Source organism: Poromitra crassiceps, assembly GCF_964638095.1.
Source record: "Poromitra crassiceps genome assembly, chromosome: 2".
NCBI classification, from domain to species: domain Eukaryota; kingdom Metazoa; phylum Chordata; class Actinopteri; order Beryciformes; family Melamphaidae; genus Poromitra; species Poromitra crassiceps.
This window is the reverse complement of record NC_139624.1, coordinates 43,238,460-43,261,332: the sequence shown is the minus strand read 5'-3', so window position 1 is coordinate 43,261,332 and position 22,873 is coordinate 43,238,460. Positions and strand designations below refer to the sequence as shown.

The following is a 22,873-nucleotide window of genomic DNA, read 5'->3' as shown; positions in this document are numbered from 1 at the left end:
TGGCAGCTAGCTTGCAGGTGTTGAGTGTGTGTTAGAGATATAAATTACATTAATTGAGTGAAAATAAAATTATCAAAAAATTGGGGGCAATTTTTCCCCCTGGATCATGGTTTTTAGGGGCATTCTGAGATTTCTTGGGGGCTTTTTTGCCCTTGCCCCTGGCTAAATTCCTACACTGACAGGTAGGCTATATGAGTCAATACAAAGTCATCCAACTAAATTCTTTTGACCTGAGGTCAAATCTGATCTCACTGTGTGTGTGTGTGTGTGTGTGTGTGTGTGTGTGTGTGTGTGTGTGTGTGTGTGTGTGTGTGTGTGTGTGTGTGTGTGTGTGTGTGTGTGTGTGTGTGTGTGTGTGATCTATTTGGGGGTCCTTGATGTGAGGAGCTTTGGGAAACTCTGCTTTAAGGCACATTCTTCCACTTGAAGAGGGGGATGGGAGGGGAGGTTTTGTTTCTCTGGCTCTCTCCCACCATGTGCATACCAGAGACAGAAAAACAACCACATACAGGACTGCAAATCACAGGAAGACCGCAAACACTGCAAAAGCCTCCACCAGAAAGATCTCTGAAGAAGAATCACTTTTTGGGACACGTATAAAGATAGGATCGTTTATCATCCCCCCCCCCTGCAAGCAGAAAGGGGGCTATAGAGAGAAGGGGGTGGTGCAACTGAGCTAGAGATCCTATTACAGAGATCCAGACTTTTTCATGGCAAGGTTTTTGGAGGTGGGGGAGGGCGAATCTCTAACTTTCTCGGCCTGATTTATTTTTCATACCCAGCTTAAACGCTTCAAAGCAATACTTTGCATGACTTTCGGTTGGTTGTCGCTTTTTGTTTCATTCGAAGACGGTTTGGGGCAGCCGGAGAGTGTGCATAATGCAGGGAATCAGAAGGAGCCATCAAGGGTCGGACGAGAAGTGCAAAATAAAGTTTGGGAGGACTGCGTGAAAAGCGTCGAAAAGCCCTACAGCCTCTCCTGACCATGTCGCGTTTGGAAACATATTTGGAGACAACGGACGAAAACCTCTCTGGGTTTCTTGGATAGTTGGATTTTGAAGCGATAGAATACAAAGTATTTTTCCCACACACACAAAGTTGCACAGTTGAATCTCTCTCCCAAGATGTCTTCCCAGGGTCGGAGCCCCATTGTTGGAGTCTACGGGATGCTTTTGGTCTGGGCTGCCTGGCTGGCGGGCTGCGAGGCGGTGCTGTCTCCAAACGGGACCATATTCGATGATATCTGCAAGAAAACCACGACCTGCGAGGTGCTGAAATACAACACCTGTCTGGGATCGCCTTTACCTTACACACACACGTCCCTGGTGCTGGCCGAGGACTCGAGCACCCAAGAAGAGGCTTTTGAGAAGTTGACCATGTGGTCTGGTAAGCTTTTATTAGTTAACAGACGACAAGATGCTAAGACTTATTTTATTTTATAATCCTCTATATAGGAATACTGTAAGTCCAAATAGGATGTTATAGGGGTGCCATAGAAGGCAGGAAAGGTCACTATAGTGAATAGTGATCTATAACAGCTCACTAATTAATAGGCTACTAGAGTATCACACGATATTAATGGTATTGTATACAGTGTATTCTTATTGTATACAACTCCATAGTAATTAAATGTACCACATCATTATGATACATTTAAGTTAGTCAAATAATATGAACCACACCTTTTTAATGTTAAAATGCAAACAATAAATGGGGGAAAGTGAGGGACAGTTGGTTGATAAATTATGTATTTTTTTAACCACTAAAATAGTCTTTATAGATTGTTTATATTGCTTCATGTGATAATGAAGATAATTGGTATAACAATGGACTGTCAATGATTCTGATGAGCAGTTGGAGGAGAAGTCTGAAGTTCTGACAGGATTGTGGGAAGAGTGAGCTCAACACAGGAAACAGTGGTTAAAGCCATTAAAGAGAACAAAAGGAATCACTCATAGGTGTTAGCGAGCAACAATGCAAGTGTCTCACTAATAGAGGTGTTAGATATTCAGCCAGAGCTATTTCACATGCATAAGCGCTAATGGCCTTTGTCATGACATTTTGTCCCATCATTTTGAGAAGATTGCTATTGTTGGATATTATTTAGTACAGATAACTGTCTCTACTGGCTACTGGATGTGTGTGATCCGTCCTTAGGCATTCTCCCACAGTCCCACTCACTGCACACTTCTATGGAGTGAAAGAATAGTCAAACAAAATGATGGTTCATTTTGCTGGGGAAGCCCCTGGAACCCTGCTAGGCCCCGTGGAGGAGAGCCAGTGGTCAGTTGTACAGTACACAACACATTTTAGGCACAGCCAACAGTACCCGCAGAGCTGACTCAGCACTGTGGCTTAGATCACAAAGGAACATCTTACTGCCATGGACATTTTGAATATATTTTGGACCCTGTGTCTTACTTTGTTGCTAGAATGTCACTTCTACATTGCCCAAACAATTGCCTGGTGTATCACCGCTGGAATCCTCATGAATACATTACAGTTATACAGACATACTAATGCTGGCTTTACACAATGCAACTTACTGCATGCATATAGCTCCAAGTTGCAAATTAATGACTGTTGTATGAACATTCCAAATGATGATACTAACCGTAAGTTGCATGGAACTGAAGTTGTAATTCAAGTTGCACCTTAAAGCAAGCCTGACAATATTTCACAAAATCCACCTTTATCAGGCCTATTCACCAAATATGTCAGGATACTCGAGCATATTAATAATCCTTGTCCTTGCTACTATGGTACCATCCAGATCAGGGTAATGGAGAGATGATCATAATCATCAAAATGTCAAATCTATATTCAGTTGTCCCTCCTCTCTCATAACTGCTTTCTCAGATATTTAACTGTGGGTCTCTATCTTCCATGTTTGTCTAATCATTAGATAATGATGATGATGATTGATCACCATGTTTTGTTGCCCGTCTCTCATGGCTTATTTAATCTAATTTGTCAGGATATTTTACTGACTGTTTGCATACTTTCCAGGTTTGCGTAATGCTCCGCGCTGTTGGTCAGTCATCCAGCCTTTGCTTTGTGCCGTCTACATGCCTAAATGTGAGAACGGGCGAGTGGAGTTGCCCAGCCAGAGTCTGTGTATGGCCACGCGTCGGCCCTGTAGCATCGTGGACCGGGATAGAGGCTGGCCCAACTTCCTCAAGTGTGAAGACAAGGACAAGTTCCCCATGGGCTGCTCGGTAGGCTCCAGCATGCTTCATTGTTACATTCATTATGATATTATATTATAATATAATATATAATATATTATATTATTATGTAATGTCATGTGACACTAAGGACATTCACCATCCTGTTTCTGTTGTACTGATTTTAGGTCACTGTTGTAGGGGGAATACAGAGGGAACTGATGGTTTAAAAGGAAGTAAAATTGCCGATCGGTGGTGCACACAGCACACACTCATCATGAAAGTACTAGAGTTAAAACTCTACACTTTCTGCTGCCTCTAAAACACACTTGTCAGCTGGTACCATTCCTTCTCCCTCCTGTCTTCCACAGAATGAGGTGCAGAAGCTGAAGTTCAACACGTCTGGCCAGTGTGAAGCCCCCCTGGTGAAGACAGACATCCAGTCCAGTTGGTACAAGGATGTGGAGGGCTGTGGCATCCAGTGTGACAACCCCCTGTTCACTGAGGAGGAGCACTCCGACATGCACGCCTACATCGCCTACTTCGGCTCCATCACCCTCCTCTGTACCTTCTTCACTCTGGTGAATAGCCATAGGTCCATGTGTTCACTATTTAAAATTGTATGGTTAAAATGTCAGTTGATTTCAATATTTAGGTATCAAGGCAAATGTCTCTGCTGTTACATGTCATTAATTTGTTGCCGCCTAGTCTTTACGGTCTTTAACAGATAATTAGGGCGTTTGCAGACATGCTTAGTCCGGCTCCTTGTTTCAGACCAGCTGATGATGAGTTTATGGGAGTGGTCATTTGTGTTCAGCAGGATAATCTTCACAAATGTGAAACACTTTTATGACTTTTGAAACGTAAATGTGTTTTTTATTTACGTTATTTTCAGGAAACGTTTCAAAAGTCATAAATGTGGTCACCATTTGTGAAGATTATCCTGAGAAGATTATCCTAAGCGAAATCCCCATAGCCTTTTCCCCTGATGATCCAACATGGCGCCGCTTTCTGGTTAAGCCTACACAAATACATCATCCCTGCGGTACTCTATCCACCATATTTTTGAATGCCCCACTGTAAAAAATAATTGTGGGTACAAGGTCCGGTTTAACGTGACTTATTGTTGCAGCTTGTCATTTCCTTTGTTATACTCGCCTGGAGACCCGAATTATAAACCGGAAACTGGAGGACGTTATAAAAGTTATAAATATAGTCACGTTATAAACAACTAACCGACGCTGGGGGTCCATATGGAAACAGTGTTACTCAAAATGGTTAAAAGTTAAATCAATTTGGTCATTCAGTGGCGTTTTACTGCCATGTAAACTAACTATTACGCTAGCCGCTAGCATTAGCCACAGTAGCCGACTAAAAACGATTAAAACGATTTTCAGACGGCAGCCCGTCTTTATTGTCACACAACACACTACAACACATGCACGGAGGGCCACAACACACACATGCTGACGGTGGCCTGTGAAATTTGTCCTCTGCATTTAACCCATCCTGGCTTTGTCCTTTCCTCCTGGGGCAGGCCAGGAGCAGTGGTCGCTTTCTCGTACAGCGCCCGGGGACCGACTTCGGATGTTGTCGTCACTGGTCGGATGACGATGACGATCTGATCTTCTGCATGTTTTTAGTGGGGGGGGTATATACGGAGGAACCCCCCTGGGGGAGCACGGGGAGAACATGCAAACTCCACACAGACAGAAAGGCCCTTACGACGAGATACCCCACCTGGGCAGTAGGCACTGAAGATATGGGGGGGAACACAACCACAGCGCCCACAGTGTCCCAGGCGAGAATCGAACTCAGGACCTTCTGACTGCGAGGCGACAGCTCTACCACTGAGCCACCGTACCCACAATGCATTACGTTATCCCAGCACCCAAACGACACGGCTGTAGAGCAGAATGGCTCTGCTGTAAAATCCTCATAGACGTTTTTTTTTGTCAAGTTAAAACCATAGACTGTAAAACAGTCTATTGCAGAGGTTCTCAAATGTTTTTTAGCCAAGGACCCCTTACAAGATGGAAAATATACCGGGGACCCCTTCATTCTGATTTGTGATTTTGGGCTAAGCTTAATTGTATCCACGGTAACGTGCTTGACTTTTAAATTGATAAGTTTGTTAGATTAGAATGTAATCCATGAACCATTTTAGATTTAAAGCATAAAATATTTTCGTTGAACTATGAAGCTTTTGCAACAAAAAAAAGTTTTTATTTTTATTTTACTGAAAACTTTTCGCGGACCCCCTGGCAAAGTGCCACGGACCCCTGGGGGTCCCCGGACCCCCATTTGAGAACCACTGGTCTATTGCACCGGAAGCGGAAGAAGCTTCTAGCTTCTACTGCACACACACAGAAGATAAGGTATCTAGCTTATACTGCACACACACAGAAGAGAAGGTATCTACTTTCTACTGCACACACACAGAAGAGAAGGTATCTAGCTTCTACTGCACACACAGAGAAGAGAAGGTATCTAGCTTCTACTGCACACACACAGAAGAGAAGGTATCTAGCTTCTACTGCACACACACAGACAAGGTATCTAGCTTCTACTGCACACACACAGAAGAGAAGGTATCTAGCTTCTACTGCACACACACAGAAGAGAAGGTATCTAGCTTCTACTGCACACACAGAGAAGAGAAGGTATCTAGCTTCTACTGCACACACACAGAAGAGAAGGTATCTAGCTTCTACTGCACACACACAGACAAGGTATCTAGCTTCTACTGCACACACACAGAAGAGAAGGTATCTAGCTTCTACTGCACACACACAGAAGATAAGGTATCTAGCTTCTACTGCACACACACAGAAGAGAAGGTATCTAGCTTCTACTGCACACACACAGAAGAGAAGGTATCTAGCTTCTACTGCACACACACAGACAAGGTATCTAGCTTATACTGCATACACACAGAAGAGAAGGTATCTAGCTTATACTGCACACACACAGAAGAGAAGGTATCTAGCTTCTACTGCACACACACAGAAGAGAAGGTATCTAGCTTCTACTGCACACACACAGAAGAGAAGGTATCTAGCTTCTACTGCACACACACAGAAGAGAAGGTATCTAGCTTCTACTGCACACACACAGAAGAGAAGGTATCTAGCTTCTACTGCACACACACAGAAGAGAAGGTATCTAGCTTCTACTGCACACACACAGACAAGGTATCTAGCTTCTACTGCACACACACAGAAGAGAAGGTATCTAGCTTCTACTACACACACACAGAAGATAAGGTATCTAGCTTCTACTGCACACACACAGAAGAGAAGGTATCTAGCTTCTACTGCACACACACAGACAAGGTATCTAGCTTCTACTGCACACACACAGACAAGGTATCTAGCTTCTACTGCACACACACAGAAGAGAATGTATCTAGCTTCTACTGCATACACACAGAAGAGAAGGTATCTAGCTTCTACTGCACACACACAGAAGAGAAGGTATCTAGCTTCTACTGCACACACACAGAAGAGAAGGTATCTACTTTCTACTGCGCACACACACACAGAAGAGAAGGTATCTAGCTTCTCATTTCTTACTATTGGAAATATGGCAAATAGGCGAACCTCCCAAATGTTGGTGTGTTCCTATAAACTGCAACACATACTATCTATCTGCTTTGGTAATGATGCAGGCTCAGTCAACTCTTTACTTGTTTTTAGTTCTTGTATATAAAGAGATTCCCTACAAAATTACATTGGAAAAATGGGTCACTATCAAAATATTGTTATTTTCAAAATGAATATATACAGTATTGTTTCAGAATGAGTGCATCATGTTGTGTACCAAGTGCACCATGCACCATATCATGGATCCTATTTTTATAGATTTTTTAGTCCTCTTTTGACCACCTTCTCTTCTGTCACAGGCCACATTTCTCGCTGACTGGAAGAACTCCAACCGTTACCCCGCCGTCATTCTCTTCTACATCAACGCCTGTTTCTTCGTGGGCAGCATCGGCTGGCTGGCCCAGTTCCTGGATGGAGCGCGCAAGGAGATTGTGTGCAAGAGTGACAACACCATGCGACTTGGAGAGCCATCGTAAGTGAGGGGGAGGTTATATTACATCAGGGTTCAATTGGTTTTACAACCAGTTTGAAAATGTCACATGTTTCCTGTCACTGCCATGTCTCCATTTGTTGTTTGTTGTAGTTTTTCCTGTTTGATTCAATGCTAAGTTTAGGATTTTATTCCTTCCTTCCTTCCTGTCATCATGTCTCTCAGTAAAATGACTTATCCCCCCTTTCTCCTTTGGTCTGGCTTGTGCTTGGGAACAAAAGCAGGAAAATGCTATCTCCCATTAGAAATAATCATGATTGCCAAAAACAAAATTAAAGCCCTGAGAAATGACTCCCCTGCCTCCTCATCCTCCGCAGGTCTTCAGAGACGCTGTCGTGTGTCACCATCTTCATCATCGTTTACTACTCCCTGATGTCAGGTGTGATCTGGTTCGTCATGCTCACCTACGCCTGGCACACGTCCTTCAAGGCCCTGGGCACCACCCACCAGCCGCTGTCTGGCCGCACCTCCTACTTCCACATGGTCACCTGGTCCGTCCCCTTCGTCCTCACTGTGGCCATCCTGGCTATCGCTGAGGTACGATGCCTGGACCTTCACTCATTCTCATAGCCTGAGACAGTGAGCCTGCCTTCAAAAAGAACCTGGACATTTTCCTATTAGAGATGCGCAGACAGCAGTTATATCCGCACTGACCATAGTTATTCCACGGGGCGGGTCATAAAAATGAACATTCTGATTAAATAGCGGATGGGTTGCGGGCGGGTGAATTAATTTATCATTAATGAGGAAAATTAACATTAATTACATTCTCTAGTCTATGAACATATTTTAAGCTTAATTTTTCGTCAGGCACTTTATTAGCCGACTTATGTTGCGACCAAAAGAAATTAAGGAAAAGGCAGTGCCAAATGCGGCTGCCAGTGGGGAGGGAGCCCCGAATTCTTGGTCCATGTAAGGCAAATTATGTCACCGGGAGCGTCGACCAACGCCAGTAGACTGACATGACTCGCTGCGCCTGTGAGGGCTCTCTTTCAAAACAACAAAGTAGTAGAAGTAGTAGCCTACATGAGAATGACATGTAATTTGAAGTAGTAGCCTACATGAGAATGACATGTAATTTGAAGTAGTAGCCTACATGAGAATGACATGTAATCTGAAGTAGTAGCCTACATGAGAACGACATGTAATCTGAAGTAGTAGCCTACATGAGAACGACATGTCATCTGAAGTAGTAGCCTACATGAGAACGACATGTAATTTGAAGTAGTAGCCTACATGAGAACGACATGTAATTTGAAGTAGTAGCCTACATGAGAACGAGATTTGAGGACGACATGTAATCTGAAGTAGTAGCCTACATGAGAACGACATGTAATCTGAAGTAGTAGCCTACATGAGAACGACATGTAATCTGAAGTAGTAGCCTACATGAGAACGACATGTAATCTGAAGTAGTAGCCTACATGAGGACGACATGTAATCTGAAGTAGTAGCCTACATGAGAACGACATGTAATCTGAAGTAGTAGCCTACATGAGAACGACATGTAATCTGAAGTAGTAGCCTACATGAGGACGACATGTAATCTGAAGTAGTAGCCTACATGAGAACGACATGTAATCTGAAGTAGTAGTTTACATGAGAACGAGATTTGAGGACGACATGTAATCTGAAGTAGTAGCCTACATGAGAACGACATGTAATTTGAAGTAGTAGCCTACATGAGAACGAGATTTGAGGACGACATGTAATCTGAAGTAGTAGCCTACATGAGAACGACATGTAATTTGAAGTAGTAGCCTACATGAGAACGACATGTAATTTGAAGTAGTAGCCTACATGAGAACGACATGTACCGGTAATTTGAAGTAGTAGCCTACATGAGAACGACATGTAATCTGAAGTAGTAGCCTACATGAGAACGACATGTAATCTGAAGTAGTAGCCTACATGAGAACGACATGTAATTTGAAGTAGTAGCCTACATGAGAACGACATGTAATCTGAAGTAGTAGCCTACATGAGAACGACATGTAATCTGAAGTAGTAGCCTACATGAGAACGACATGTAATCTGAAGTAGTAGCCTACATGAGAACGACATGTAATTTGAAGTAGTAGTCTACATGAGAACGACATGTAATTTGAAGTAGTAGCCTACATGAGAATGACATGTAATTTGAAGTAGTAGTCTACATGAGAACGACATGTAATCTGAAGTAGTAGTCTTCATGAGAACGACATGTAATCTGAAGTAGTAGTTTACATGAGAACGAGATTTGAGGACGACATGTAATCTGAAGTAGTAGCCTACATGAGAACGACATGTAATTTGAAGTAGTAGCCTACATGAGAACGAGATTTGAGGACGACATGTAATCTGAAGTAGTAGCCTACATGAGAACGACATGTAATCTGAAGTAGTAGCCTACATGAGAACGACATGTAATTTGAAGTAGTAGCCTACATAAGAACGACATGTAATTTGAAGTAGTAGCCTACATGAGAACGACATGTAATCTGAAGTAGTAGCCTACATGAGAACGACATGTAATTTGAAGTAGTAGCCTACATGAGAACGACATGTAATCTGAAGTAGTAGCCTACATGAGAACGACATGTAATCTGAAGTAGTAGCCTACATGAGAACGACATGTAATCTGAAGTAGTAGCCTACATGAGAACGACATGTAATTTGAAGTAGTAGCCTACATGAGAACGACATGTAATCTGAAGTAGTAGCCTACATGAGAACGACATGTAATTTGAAGTAGTAGCCTACATGAGAGCGACATGTAATCTGAAGTAGTAGCCTACATGAGAACGACATGTAATTTGAAGTAGTAGCCTACATGAGAACGACATGTAATTTGAAGTAGTAGCCTACATGAGAATGACATGTAATCTGAAGTAGTAGCCTACATGAGAATGACATGTAATCTGAAGTAGTAGCCTACATGAGAACGACATGTAATCTGAAGTAGTAGCTAGGGATGGGCATTTCTAGCAAAAACACTATTCGAAATTCGCTGGCCAAAGTCGACTTTTAATCGAAATTCGAAAATAAAAATAAAAATGTAAAAAAAATTAAAAATGTTTTTTTTTTTTTTAGTGAAATGTTGCATTGTCTCCCCTGATTCTAAGTCTACAGCTTTATTAATTAATATAAAAATATTCTGCTGTGGATTTTTTTAGCTCAAACAAGCATTGCACCACTGAAGTAAAGAACATGTTACATGACATTGACATTTTCGAAAATAAAAAACAGTTTTGACAATCATGAGTGGTTCATTAAATATTTAGTAGGCTCAGGTCTGAGTGCCAAAGGGGTGCCAAAGTCACCCCCTCTCCCTCTTCATGGGATTTCATCCGCCATTCATTTTTCCATAAACCTTGCTTAAAATGCTTATAAAAATTGTTTTATTTGCTCAAACCAAGCGATTCGACTATACTTAGAATCAGGGGAGACAATGCAACATTTCACCTTTTTTTTTTTCGAATTTCGAATTTCGAATTTCGAATTTCAATAATAAAAGTCGACCTTGATAATAACAACGATTATTCGAAAATTCGAAATTCGATGCCCATCCCTAGTAGTATCTTACATGAGAACGACATGTAATTTGAAGTAGTAGCTTACATGAGAACGACATGTAATCTGAAGTAGTAGCTTACATGAGAACGACATGTAATTTGAAGTAGTAGCCTACATGAGAACGAGATTTGAGGACCACATGTAATCTGAAGTAGTAGCCTACATGAGAACGACATGTAATTTGAAGTAGTAGCCTACATGAGAACGACATGTAATCTGAAGTGGTAGCCTACATGAGAACGACATGTAATCTGAAGTAGTAGCCTACATGAGAACGACATGTAATTTGAAGTAGTAGCCTACATGAGAACGACATGTAATTTGAAGTAGTAGCCTACATGAGAACGACATGTAATTTGAAGTAGTAGCCTACATGAGAACGACATGTAATTTGAAGTAGTAGCCTACATGAGAACGAGATTTGAGGACGACATGTAATCTGAAGTAGTAGCCTACATGAGACGACATGTAATTTGAAGTAGTAGCCTACATGAGAACGACATGTAATCTGAAGTAGTAGCCTACATGAGAACGACATGTAATCTGAAGTAGTAGCCTACATGAGAACGACATGTAATTTGAAGTAGTAGCCTACATGAGAACGACGTGTAATCTGAAGTAGTAGCCTACATGAGAACGACATGTAATTTGAAGTAGTAGCCTACATGAGAACGACGTGTAATCTGAAGTAGTAGCCTACATGAGAACGACATGTAATTTGAAGTAGTAGGCTACATTTATTATTTATTTATTGGGTTTATTTGGCAGGGACAGTGTGCATGTACATTAATCATTCTGAGTAAAGAACAAATAGATGCCTTGCACCAGATTATAGCTTCAAGCTAATTTCCATCTGTAGTCCCTGATAGGGCACCATAAAACAAAATACATACAGTCAAACATGGGGCACCATAAAAATGCCAATGAAAATCAACAGAAATGCTGATAATTCAGCAGGCAAGAACAAATCACAAACAACCGGGCGCCACATGAAGCAAAAAACATACAATGTTGAAATACAGTAAAATACAATAAAATAAGATAAGATATGTGATTAGTGGGTGCAGAGCTGAGCAGCTTTCAGATGTCTTTTCAAATTAGTTTTGAAAGAACTGAAAGAGCTGTTGCTCCTCACATGGTCAGGCAGTGTGTTCCACTGATTTGAGGCTTTGACAGAGAAAGCAGATTGTCCAAATACAGTGCGACGAAATAGTATGAAACAATCTCGAGTGGAGGATATTCTTGTGGATCTGATAGAATTTGCTGAGCGAGCATACACAAAATCACAAAGGGGAGGAGGGGCCGAGCCATTTAGTATTTTGTAGACAAGACACAAGTTTGAAAATAATCTAAAATTGTCGAAGCTCAGTAGACTGTGTTTGTCCAGAATTTGACAGTGATGGTAATGCATTGAGTTTTGAGAGTGTGTTTCTACAGGGACACAATAGGTCTTATGGCTGTTTCACCAGCCTGCCCCCAGCATGTCATACAATAAGACATGGAGGAAAAGATCATAGCATGCATACATATCTTGGCTGCATCCAGGGAGAGACAGTTTCTAATCTGTCTCAAATTAGCTCAATTTTATTTGATGGATTTCACCATTGTTTTAACATGTTTTTTAAAGTTAAGATTTTAATCCAGTGTCATACCAAGGTATTTAAAGTCAGTAACGACATAAATTCTTTCACCATTAATCAGAATGTCTACCGTAGGTGGCTGCACCTTGGTTTTGGAGAAAAACATGCCTTTAGTCTTGCTGACATTTAGACTTAGACATGATTTATCAAGCCAGAGCTGGGTCCTGTCTAACGCAGCAGTTAGCTTGGCGGCTGCCAGCTCAGCTGTTTTAGCATGTGTATAGACAACAGTGTCATCTGCATACATCTGTACATCAACATCCTGACACTGTTCAGGAAGGTCATTAATGTAAATACTAAATAAAAGGGGACCCAACACTGACCCTTGAGGAACGCCCATGGTGCACCTCAAATTACTGGACAGTGCATCACCGATCCTGACACATTGAAAACAATCATTTAAATAAGAAGACATCCATGCCAGTGCTCCAAAGGAGAAGTTGAGTTTAGACAGTTTGGATAGTAATACGCCATGGTTGACTGTATCAAAAGCTTTACGCAAATCCAAGAATACAGCCCCAACCACACCTCCTTTATCAAGCCATGATTTAATTTGCTCAATTAGGTGCAGAGTAGCAGTTTCTGTGGAATGGTTAGTTCTAAAGCCGAACTGCATGCAATGTAAACCAGAATTGCTTGTACTGAGAAATATTGTCAGTTGTTCTTTTTCAGCAATCTTTGAGAGCACTGGCAGTATGCTGATTGGTCGGTGGTTACTCGCTTCAAGACGGTCTCCAGATTTAAAGATTGGTGTGACAATGGCACACTTCGAGCTGTCAGGAAAGGAGCTGTTTTTAAAAGACAAGTTAATTATATGAGCGATAGGGGAGGCTAAAGTATCTTTATGAGTTTTAAGAAACATAGTGTCAAGTTGGAAAGTGTCCCTACTTCTAGAGCTTTTTAAAGAACCAATGATTTACCAATGAATTACATGAGAACGACATGTAATTTGAAGTAGTAGCCTACATGAGGACGAGTCAAGTGCTGGACATGTAATCTGCAACAGCCTACAAGTTGACCTGCTCTGCAGCGATCCCACCGTAAATTTGTTTCCCCAATGCGAGACGCTGTAGATATTAGACTAATAATTACAAGAAAGAAACAGAATGCATATGAAACTTTATTGCAACATTTGACCATGAAACGTTTCATTAGCTACTGAAAACAGCCGCTCTAAAGTAAATCAAAACAGTCACTCATATCAATACAATGAAAAGACAAAGAAATCACTGCTTGACATAATTTAAAAGGCAATATAGAGGAGTGAAATGTCAGGGGCGGGGCGGGCGTGGATCTATAAATAGTAGAAAATCATTTGTTGGGATGGTGGATGCTTTATGCATACCTGGATGGTGGTGGGTGGATGGTTTATGCATACCTGCGGATTAGGATGCCTCAGAGCCCATCTGTGCATCTCTATTTCCTATATTTGATGAGGGCATTCCCTCTCCTGGCTGAGAAATATTTTCCTATCAAGAGAAGGGATGAATCCATACTCAAGCTTGTTGTTTTCAGTTGGTCAGTTACCGTGGCACTTTTCTCACGTCCACAGGTGGATGGAGACTCAGTGAGTGGCATCTGTTTCGTGGGCTACAAAAACTATCATTACCGTGCGGGGTTTGTGCTGGCACCCATTGGAGTGGTGCTTGTTGTCGGTGGCTACTTCCTCATTCGAGGTGAGTACCTTTTACTGTAGCTTAGCCGGAGACTAATGCAATGCATACAGTAGGTAGTTTTCCTCAGTACACAGGTGTTTTACCTGCAAGCTAAGTGCCTTAGTGCCTTGGAAATTCAAACTCTGGTATCATAAAGAATCAGTTGTCTTTGGATATTAGATTAGTGCTCCCTCAATATTTGTCTGCAAAGTGCATCCTATTACAATGTTTGTCCTCATAGGCAGTCACACCAACATACTAATGATGTACACTTCTCTTTTTAGGGGTTATGACTTTGTTTTCCATTAAGAGCAACCACCCAGGACTTTTGAGTGAGAAAGCCGCCAGCAAAATCAACGAGACAATGCTGAGACTTGGTATGTTCTCTGATCTGCTTTTCACAACCTTTTCACCCTTGAATGTTTTGGCCATCACTATAAAAGGGGTGAACTTAGCGTTCTTATCATGTGGTCAATTGATTTCCACTTAATATCATACAAGAGTATATCATAACTTCTCAGGTTTTTCTCCCTCGTATGAAGATGATTGGGAGTGAAGTGTCGGAAATGTCTCATTCAAGCTGTCGGCCTGTTTCTCTTTGTCAGGTATATTTGGATTCCTCGCTTTTGGCTTTGTCTTCATCACGTTTGGTTGCCACTTCTACGACTTCTTCAACCAGGCCGAATGGGAAAGGAGCTTCAGAGAATACGTGTTGTAGGTTACCCCCCCACCCCAATATATGTTCCATTGCTCTAACATACCAAATAATTCAATGGCAAACAGAGCTAAGTGTGTGAACATCAAGTGCACTCACTGAAGGTGGCATAAACCATCCTTGGTTTACTATAAGCTGAAGCTTTTGCTCCAACCCAGCCTGAACACACACACATGCACACACACACAATCATGTCTTCATAAAAGTTTACACCTGCCTGCCTTAGAACTAATTGCAGCTCTTCCTTCAGTTCCCCTTCACTATCAAGTACCCAAAAATCCACAAACTGATGCTGTTGAGATTCCAAACCGCTGCTTAACTGCTCAACCTGCGGCAGTGAATGCAGCCCTATTTCCCCACTGTGTTGACACTGGCTGGACTGGAATTAATTTCACCTCAGAAATGTAAACCTCTCCTTCCTGCCATAACAAGTAAAAGACTTGCTTATTCCACAAACCCAGCATTTGAGCACATGTTGGTTGTGCGACTAGCGGGTGTGAGAGGCAGATATGCCCCGCTCCAGTGGAAGCATGATCGTCTCTGTGATATTTCCAAACAGGTGTGAAGCCAATGTGACGATCGCTTCTCAGACCAACAAGCCCATCCCAGAATGCACCATTAAGAACCGGCCCAGCCTCATGGTGGAGAAAATCAACCTATTCTCCATGTTTGGGACTGGAATCGCAATGAGTACGTGGGTGTGGACCAAAGCCACCATCCTCATCTGGAAACGCACCTGGTGCAAGTAAGAGAACATAGAATGACAATTCAGTATCATATGAATGTAAATATGCAGTCTTCTTCAGTTATGGATTGTTTAGCGGGTATTCTAAAGACTATCTAATGAGATTAATGAGACTTTCCCCCTGCACTGCTCCTGTCTCTTTTCATTGCTAGTATGCCTGTTGTTGCTGCAAGCCTGTCCACCTCCATGATTTTGAAGATCTGATAACTGGATTTGTGCATCAGGCCTGTCACTTAGGCCATGTTCAGACTAGGAGGCCAAATCTGATTTGTGAACTTTAGTGGCCTATTAATGACTTTATCCAGATTGGTTTTATGAGTCTGGACGCTCCAAGTCTGATTTGTGTCACTTGTCCCAAACCACATATGGAGGTAGTTTCCAATCTGCTTTCGACTGATGTGACTTCAGTGCGGATGTGCAGACCCACCAAATCTGATTTGAACGTCACTCGCAACTCGTCATCAAATGCTTCTGCGCAGGAAAACCACGTCACCAACGTACCTATTTACTGACGCCCACATCCTTAACCCATGCAGATAGGCTGTTTAGGTTTGGACACACAGATCCGACTTGAGAATCAGATTTGTGGCAGTGCGGACACACTCCCAAATCAGATTTGGGAAACCAATCAAGATAATGATGATTAATGACTTTATCAGCAAATCAGATTTGCCTGTAATGTGAACATGGCCTTAAAGTGCCTAAAACAAGTTTTCCTGTAGACTTTCCGAGGACAAAAACTGCAGTGATCAAGCAACGTTTCCATGCCAAACTGTCTGTGATCAACTATGATGAGGGATTTTCTCCCAGATCATTTGAATGTGTGGGGAAAAGCCTGATCCTGTAGTGTGCAGCCAGCCTAGCCAGATATGAGTGTTCATCTTAGTTCTGTCAGCGCTCATAAGGGCTCAGATTTGACTCTCCGGAACTTGTTTTCTTTCAGTGTTGAAAAAACAGAAATTCAGCTGCTGGTAATTACGGTACAGTGTTCACTAAAAAGACTAATCCAGAGCAGTTAGGGGATCAACATGTTGCCTAAGGACACTTCAGCACATCGCTGTTGATGGCATCGAACCTGTGACCTTTCAGTTGTGTGATGGGCTCTCTGAACCAGCCATTATATATATATATATATATATATATATATATATATATATATATATATATATATATATATATATATATATATATATATTATATATATATATATATGTAAGAGAAAAGCATTTCTCCATTGTTGAATGATACCGTTATTTGTAATCAGTTATTTCTTAACTATTGTAGTCTATTGTAGACAGACCCTTACTTTTAGTTTCTGATTTCTGTGTGGTACTGATGGACAGCTCCTTTTACCTTTAAAATAATTATGACATTATTTGGCCTCCGTACTGTTTACGGTCGGATGTGGGATTTTCTACTGGGCCATGAGTTGGAAAAGATTGGGAACTGCTGCACTGAACATTAGAGCCTACTGTGATTCATTCTCAGAAACATTCAACGGCTTCACCCTCCTATTTCCCTCTGGGAATACACTGTCAGAAATATCTGCAGTATATTACTGGTGGTGGTTTCTCTTCTTGTACCTGTTAACCTACTTTATGTCCCTGTGCACAGGATTATTGGCCGTAGTGACGATGAACCCAAAAGGATAAAGAAGAGCAAGATGATTGCCAAGGCCTTCTCGAAGCGCAAGGAGCTCCACAAAGACCCGGAGAAGGAGCTGTCGTTCAGCATGCACACTGTGTCCCATGACGGCCCAGTGGGTGAGTGTTACAGGTCCAGATTCGTAGAGAAGTGGAAAATAACTCTTAGGGGCACCCAGGTAGGCCAGCAGTAGATTCCCTGCCTACCAACACGAGGGTCGCAGGTTCGAGCCCCCATGTTACCTCGGGCTTGGTCAGGCATCCATACAGGCTCAGTTGGCCGTGTCTGCGGGTGGGAAGCTGGATTAGGGGTATAACGTATGTGTCCTGATCGCTGTACTAGTGCCTCCTCTGGTTGGGCAGGGGAGCTAGGGGGAATAGTGTGATCCTCCCACGCGCTACGTCCAGCTGGTGAAACTCCTTCCTGGTGACTGCACATGTATCGGATTCGGAGGAAGCATGTGCTAGTCTACAACTCTCCCAGATCAGCAGAGGGAGTGGAGCAATGACTGGGACAGCAGAGGGAATTGGCCATTGGCCAAGTACAATTGGGGAGAGGGGGGGGTCGGAAGAAGAAAAAGAGATAAAAAAAACAACAACTCTTAAGTCTGTTTTAACTTGCTTGGAATACAATGATGATTTAGCCTGGTATCCTGCCCATAAAAATGAAAACTGTGATTCATAGGGGCTGGATACTAGGCTAATGATGATTCAGATAGAGCAGTAAGACACAGGAAAGTGCACTATGTTGACTTTCCAGTACTTTGCTGTATTTGTATGAACACTCACTGTATAGTCCTGCATAGCAACAGCCAGCCCATGTAGTGATGAAGTAGAATAAAACAAACCATAAAAGTATTTTCAGTCACAGTATAAGCCATGTCTGGTGTGTGTGCGCATAGTCCCACCCTGTGGTAAAGAACTGATACTGCAGACAATCCAATTTGGATGATCCATAGTCAACATCATTCCTCATATTAATATCTTTATCATACAGTAGAGCTGTAAAAGTTTCTCTACTTCACCCCCACATTAAGCCTTTTTGGTGTTCAATGATAATTTCAAAAGACCTGGTGCCAAATGTTCTGACGTAATTATTTAGCACTGAGCAATGTTTTCTCTTTGCGTTTAAGATTGGGTTGAATGGCTTTTCCATAAGGTTTTTTTGTGGCCAGGAAGCTTACAGAGCAAGGGACAATTGTTATGTCTGCAGCTAAGAAGTGAAGGGCAGATTCCTCTGCTGGTGTAAGCAGTGAGGCTGCTGTGGCTGGCGTGTTTGTTTAGCTTGGAGCAGCTCAGTGTGCGTGCAGCACTGCGGGGTGCCATTAACAGTATAGTTGTATTTAAGTTATCCTCAGATGTTTCTAAATGGAGAGTTTGCGGTGTTCTTCTTCTCATTCGTAGCTGGAATCAATTTTGACTTGAATGAGGCATCCAATGACATGTCGTCAGCCTGGGCGCAGCATGTGACCAAGATGGTGGCCAGGCGAGGTGCCATCCTGCCACAGGACATCTCTGTTACGCCCACAGGGACCCCAGGTGAGAGCTGGATGCTGCTGCTGCTATGCTGCATTCACTGCCATAAATGCTGTGCAAAACACTTGAATATTAACTAGACATCATCAAAAAACTGTCTTCTCTTCTCTTGTACACTTCCAAGGAGTCCAGGGAGTTTCCTGGGTAAAACCCTGTCCTTCCTTTTAGGGATGCAATATGGCCAATATGGCAATATCTTCCATATTTTACAACTCTTTTGGCCAACTGCCAATACCGATACGGAGACACACACACACACACACACACGCCTAATTTCTCCTGTAGTGGAATCTGGCAGATGTAGACATAAATACAATGCTTTTCAAAATGTACACATTCACTGTGCAAAATAAGAAAACTACTTTTACTTCGGTTATGTAAAACATGTGATATTTTTATTGATGTTGTAACACCTTTTTCAAACAAAACTGTGAGATTCATCCTACTTAAACAGGCTTGGATGATGCTGTCCCTGGGTTAGGCAGCGGCTTAGCGTCAATTTATCGGCATATCGTCAGAAATGTTTGTTTTGGGCCGATGCCGATATTTCATTTTAAAACCTTTAGCGGCCGATTCCGATGGTGTGCCGATATTGGGCATCCCTCCTTCCTTCCTTCCTTCCATTTGTCTTTCCATCTTTCCTTTTTTCATTTCTCCGCTTTTCTCCATCAGAGGACACGCATTGTGCCATTTTCATGCTAATTACCATTCCCCCCTCTTTCCTCCCCAGTGCCTCCCCCAGAGGAGAGGAACAAGCTGTGGATGGTGGAGGCCGAGATCTCACCGGAGATGATCAAGAGGAAGAAGAAGAAGAAGAGGAGGAAGAAGGAGGTGCGTCCCATGGAGGAGCTGGTGGACCACCAGGGCTACCGGCGGCATGAGTTTGGTGCCAGCTCTGTGCCCCGGTTGCCGAAACTGCCCTGCCACCCCAGCCTGGTTGCCAACCTGAGAGACCAGCAGAGGCACCAGCAGGAGCCGGAGGAGGACATCTTGCCAGGGTCCTACCCAGATTTCCGACCTTCGCACCCCCTGCCCTGCGAGGAGAGGTCCCCCTACCCGTCCTACCAGAGCAGCCGGAACCACCAGGGCCTCAGCGACCGCCCCGAGGATCTGGGCCTGGGCCCCCGTTGCGCCCCCTCGGTTCCCTATTGGCAGCCTGGCGGATACTGTCGTTACCCCGGGCAAGTGGATCTACCCCACGTGACGCGGGTCCCGGCGGGCCGGAGGGCAGGGTTCGGACCCATCCACTCCCGGACTAATCTAATGGAGGCGGAGCTAATGGATGCTGACTCGGACTTCTAACACCGTGGCTGCATTGCATTCCGGGTGTTACTTTGTGGTACACAGACTGTAAGCTAGGAAAAAAGTGCTGGATACTTTCAAACACTTACGAAGATGCACCCTTCCCCAATGCCCAGTTGTCAAGATGGAACTAATTCAGTCAGTTGTGTTTGCTTTTTAGAAAAAGGGATGGGGTAAAGGAAAAAATGTCACATTGTAAATAAGTTAATGAAAAAGATATTTTTTTATACATTTTAAGTGTCCAATAAAGTTTCATAGGCAACTCTGTGATGACAAAACAAACAAGGCAGCTAAAATCTTCATGGCTTGAAACAATAGATATTATTCTGCAACCCATCACTCTGTTATGTTCAGCAGCAGGAATGGGCTCGGCTCTGCTTGCCACAACATTGATCCCTTTAAGAGAGCAGAGGAGTCTGTGGTTGTCGGACAAGGTTACTCATCAGACGAGGATGGATCACTAAATTAAGCGCATGTACTCTTGAACCACAGTCTAGTTGTGTTTGCAGGGCTTTTGATGCTTTGTTTTAGCCTCCTTAGCTGTCAGTTGGATTGGGATGACCTCACAGGACAATACACTAAGAGACATGACATTTTCAATTGTCCTAATGCAGTAAACCCCACCCATGTGATCAATCAGGGTTAAAATAAACATTAAAACTACTTGCAAATACGGTTTGATTTAGCTGATTATTATTTGTCTTTGTGTACAGTTCACCTGAGGTACTAGCCTCATCCCCTTTGCTCTATTAATACTAATATTTGTGTTATGTTCTTAAAAAGAAAAGAAAGGATGTGGCCTGCAACCAGAAATGGCTTGTGACACACACCATAGGCCAGAGAAAAGTGATGTACATGAGAAAAGGTATTAAAACAAAAAACTTCATTACCTTATTTTGCTCACACCATTTGCTTTGATTTACCTCAAACATATCCTTTGCTTAGACATTTTTGGCATGAGCAAAGTAATAATGACATGATTTTGTTGAATCAGCCAATAGTATGTTGAGCTAGAATACACACTAATTATTTGTATACACTATTGCCTGGTGCAATAAGCCAACAACTAGTTTATTTTACTTGGATATATATATATAGATATATATAGATATCTATATATATCAGCCTTCATAGACTGAATTGGATGCAACGGCATCATTTTTCAATTAGTTATTGTAGCCTATGTTTTGTCCCCCTCCCGCCGGTGTAAAATTATGTTTAAAAGGGTTATTTTTATACAGCAGTATTTCTACTTTCTGATTTTATTCTGTTGTACATACACTTGTACGTAACTTGTATGTACACTTGGCTGTGTCCAGCTGAGCCTTTTCTGTCATGTACATTACCCATGGGGTTAGATGTTTTGTTTTTCTCCCCTCCCTTTTTTAGTATTTTCAATCTGTCAATCTTCTTCATTTTTTCTTTCTAAATGTGTGTGTATATAAGTTGTTTATAGTTATCTCAATAAGGTATTGTTTGTACAGATTTCTGTATCCAATCACTTGATTACTCTGCTGAGATGATAACAAGAAAAGGGAAGAGTTAAATGTCCTGTGAAAAGTCACGCTGTAAATCTACCTATGCTGTAACCAAAACTTCACCTAGTATTACAATGACATGTTACACTCACCATGGAGCAAATGATGCTGAAGTAGACTGTGATAGTCCTTAGCTAACACATTTAGTTTGTATTAAGTGCCTACTGCCTACTTATTGATGTGCGGTGTATGAGAGAGGATTATTTATGTAATTATTTAGTCGTCTTTAAGGCAGCTGTACAGCACTGCTATGAAATGAACACTTTCGATATTCATATATTTGGAGTTTTACACCATAAGAATATACTATAGCTGTTATCCACGCAACAAGATGATGTTCAAAGAGTAGCCAATTGTATTAAGATATGAAATAGAGATTGCTTTGAAAATTCGATATTACCAGACTACACTTAGTCGTTATTTTGAAACTATTGAATGCATGCTTGGTAAGACCGTTTGTCTTTTTGGTTGAAGTGAAAACAACTCACTTGTTTTTATGCCTTAAAAAGTAGGTATAAATTCTGTTTTTGTAAGCTATCAAAATAATTTATGGTCTTTTAAAGCCAGTTTGGTTTTCTGTCATCATCTCCCATGTGGAAGAATACTTTCTGTCACTTTTTACTGTGCAGCTGTACTTTTGTAATGTAAATAAAAAGTAATCATACCGTTTTTGTGTCATTTTGTTTCCTATCTGATGATGTTGATAATGTTGCAAAAAAATCTAGTTTTTGGTCAATAAATAGATAGATAGCCTATAGATATATGTGTGTATTATTTGAAACAAACATATATCTTTGAAACAATATCTTGAAATACATTGGCTTGATAAGCTCGATATTTTTTTGCAGTGTAGTTGGAGAGAAGTCGTATCTCCTAGCATGACGTAGTAAAGCCCCACCAATGGATGAGTGGCAGACGTTATAAGCGTGATGAGGCAGCAGGCGCACAGCTGGAGCAGGAGTTACAACAAACAGAGATGCCTCACACTCCTCGTCCAAAAATGATGTGGGGAGCCCCCGGTAAGCACCCTGATCTACCATTGCTTCTACAAAGTTAGCCTCTGTCCCTGTTGGCTTGATATTCTTATAGTTTCTAGTTGCTACTGTCAAAAATGCCCACCTCAAGTAGTTCAGTAGTCCTTGTTGTTTGTCTTAAAATCAATGGAGGAAAACTCAGCCAGTGAGGTTAGATAGCCTAATGTAGAAACACTTGTTGAACGATTTGAGTCAACTTGTTTAGATGTCCTGTGAGTTATTGAGCTCGCAAGACCAAGGCAAATTTC

General features: G+C 42.0%; 1 protein-coding gene across 1 annotated transcript; it reads left to right on the top strand.

The window, feature by feature from the left end:
* Positions 1-1,124: 1,124 nt before the first annotated feature.
* smo (smoothened, frizzled class receptor) lies at positions 1,125-22,212 on the top strand (the record flags this gene model as incomplete). The annotated part of the gene is made up of 12 exons (XM_083632341.1): positions 1,125-1,386; positions 3,010-3,218; positions 3,539-3,748; positions 7,072-7,244; positions 7,580-7,799; positions 14,010-14,133; positions 14,397-14,489; positions 14,718-14,826; positions 15,387-15,572; positions 17,187-17,335; positions 18,620-18,754; positions 19,482-22,212. The coding sequence occupies 12 exons, from the start codon at positions 1,125-1,127 to the stop codon at positions 20,051-20,053; spliced, it is 2,442 nt and encodes an 813-aa protein (XP_083488467.1). The 3' UTR covers positions 20,054-22,212.
* Positions 22,213-22,873: the final 661 nt, after the last annotated feature.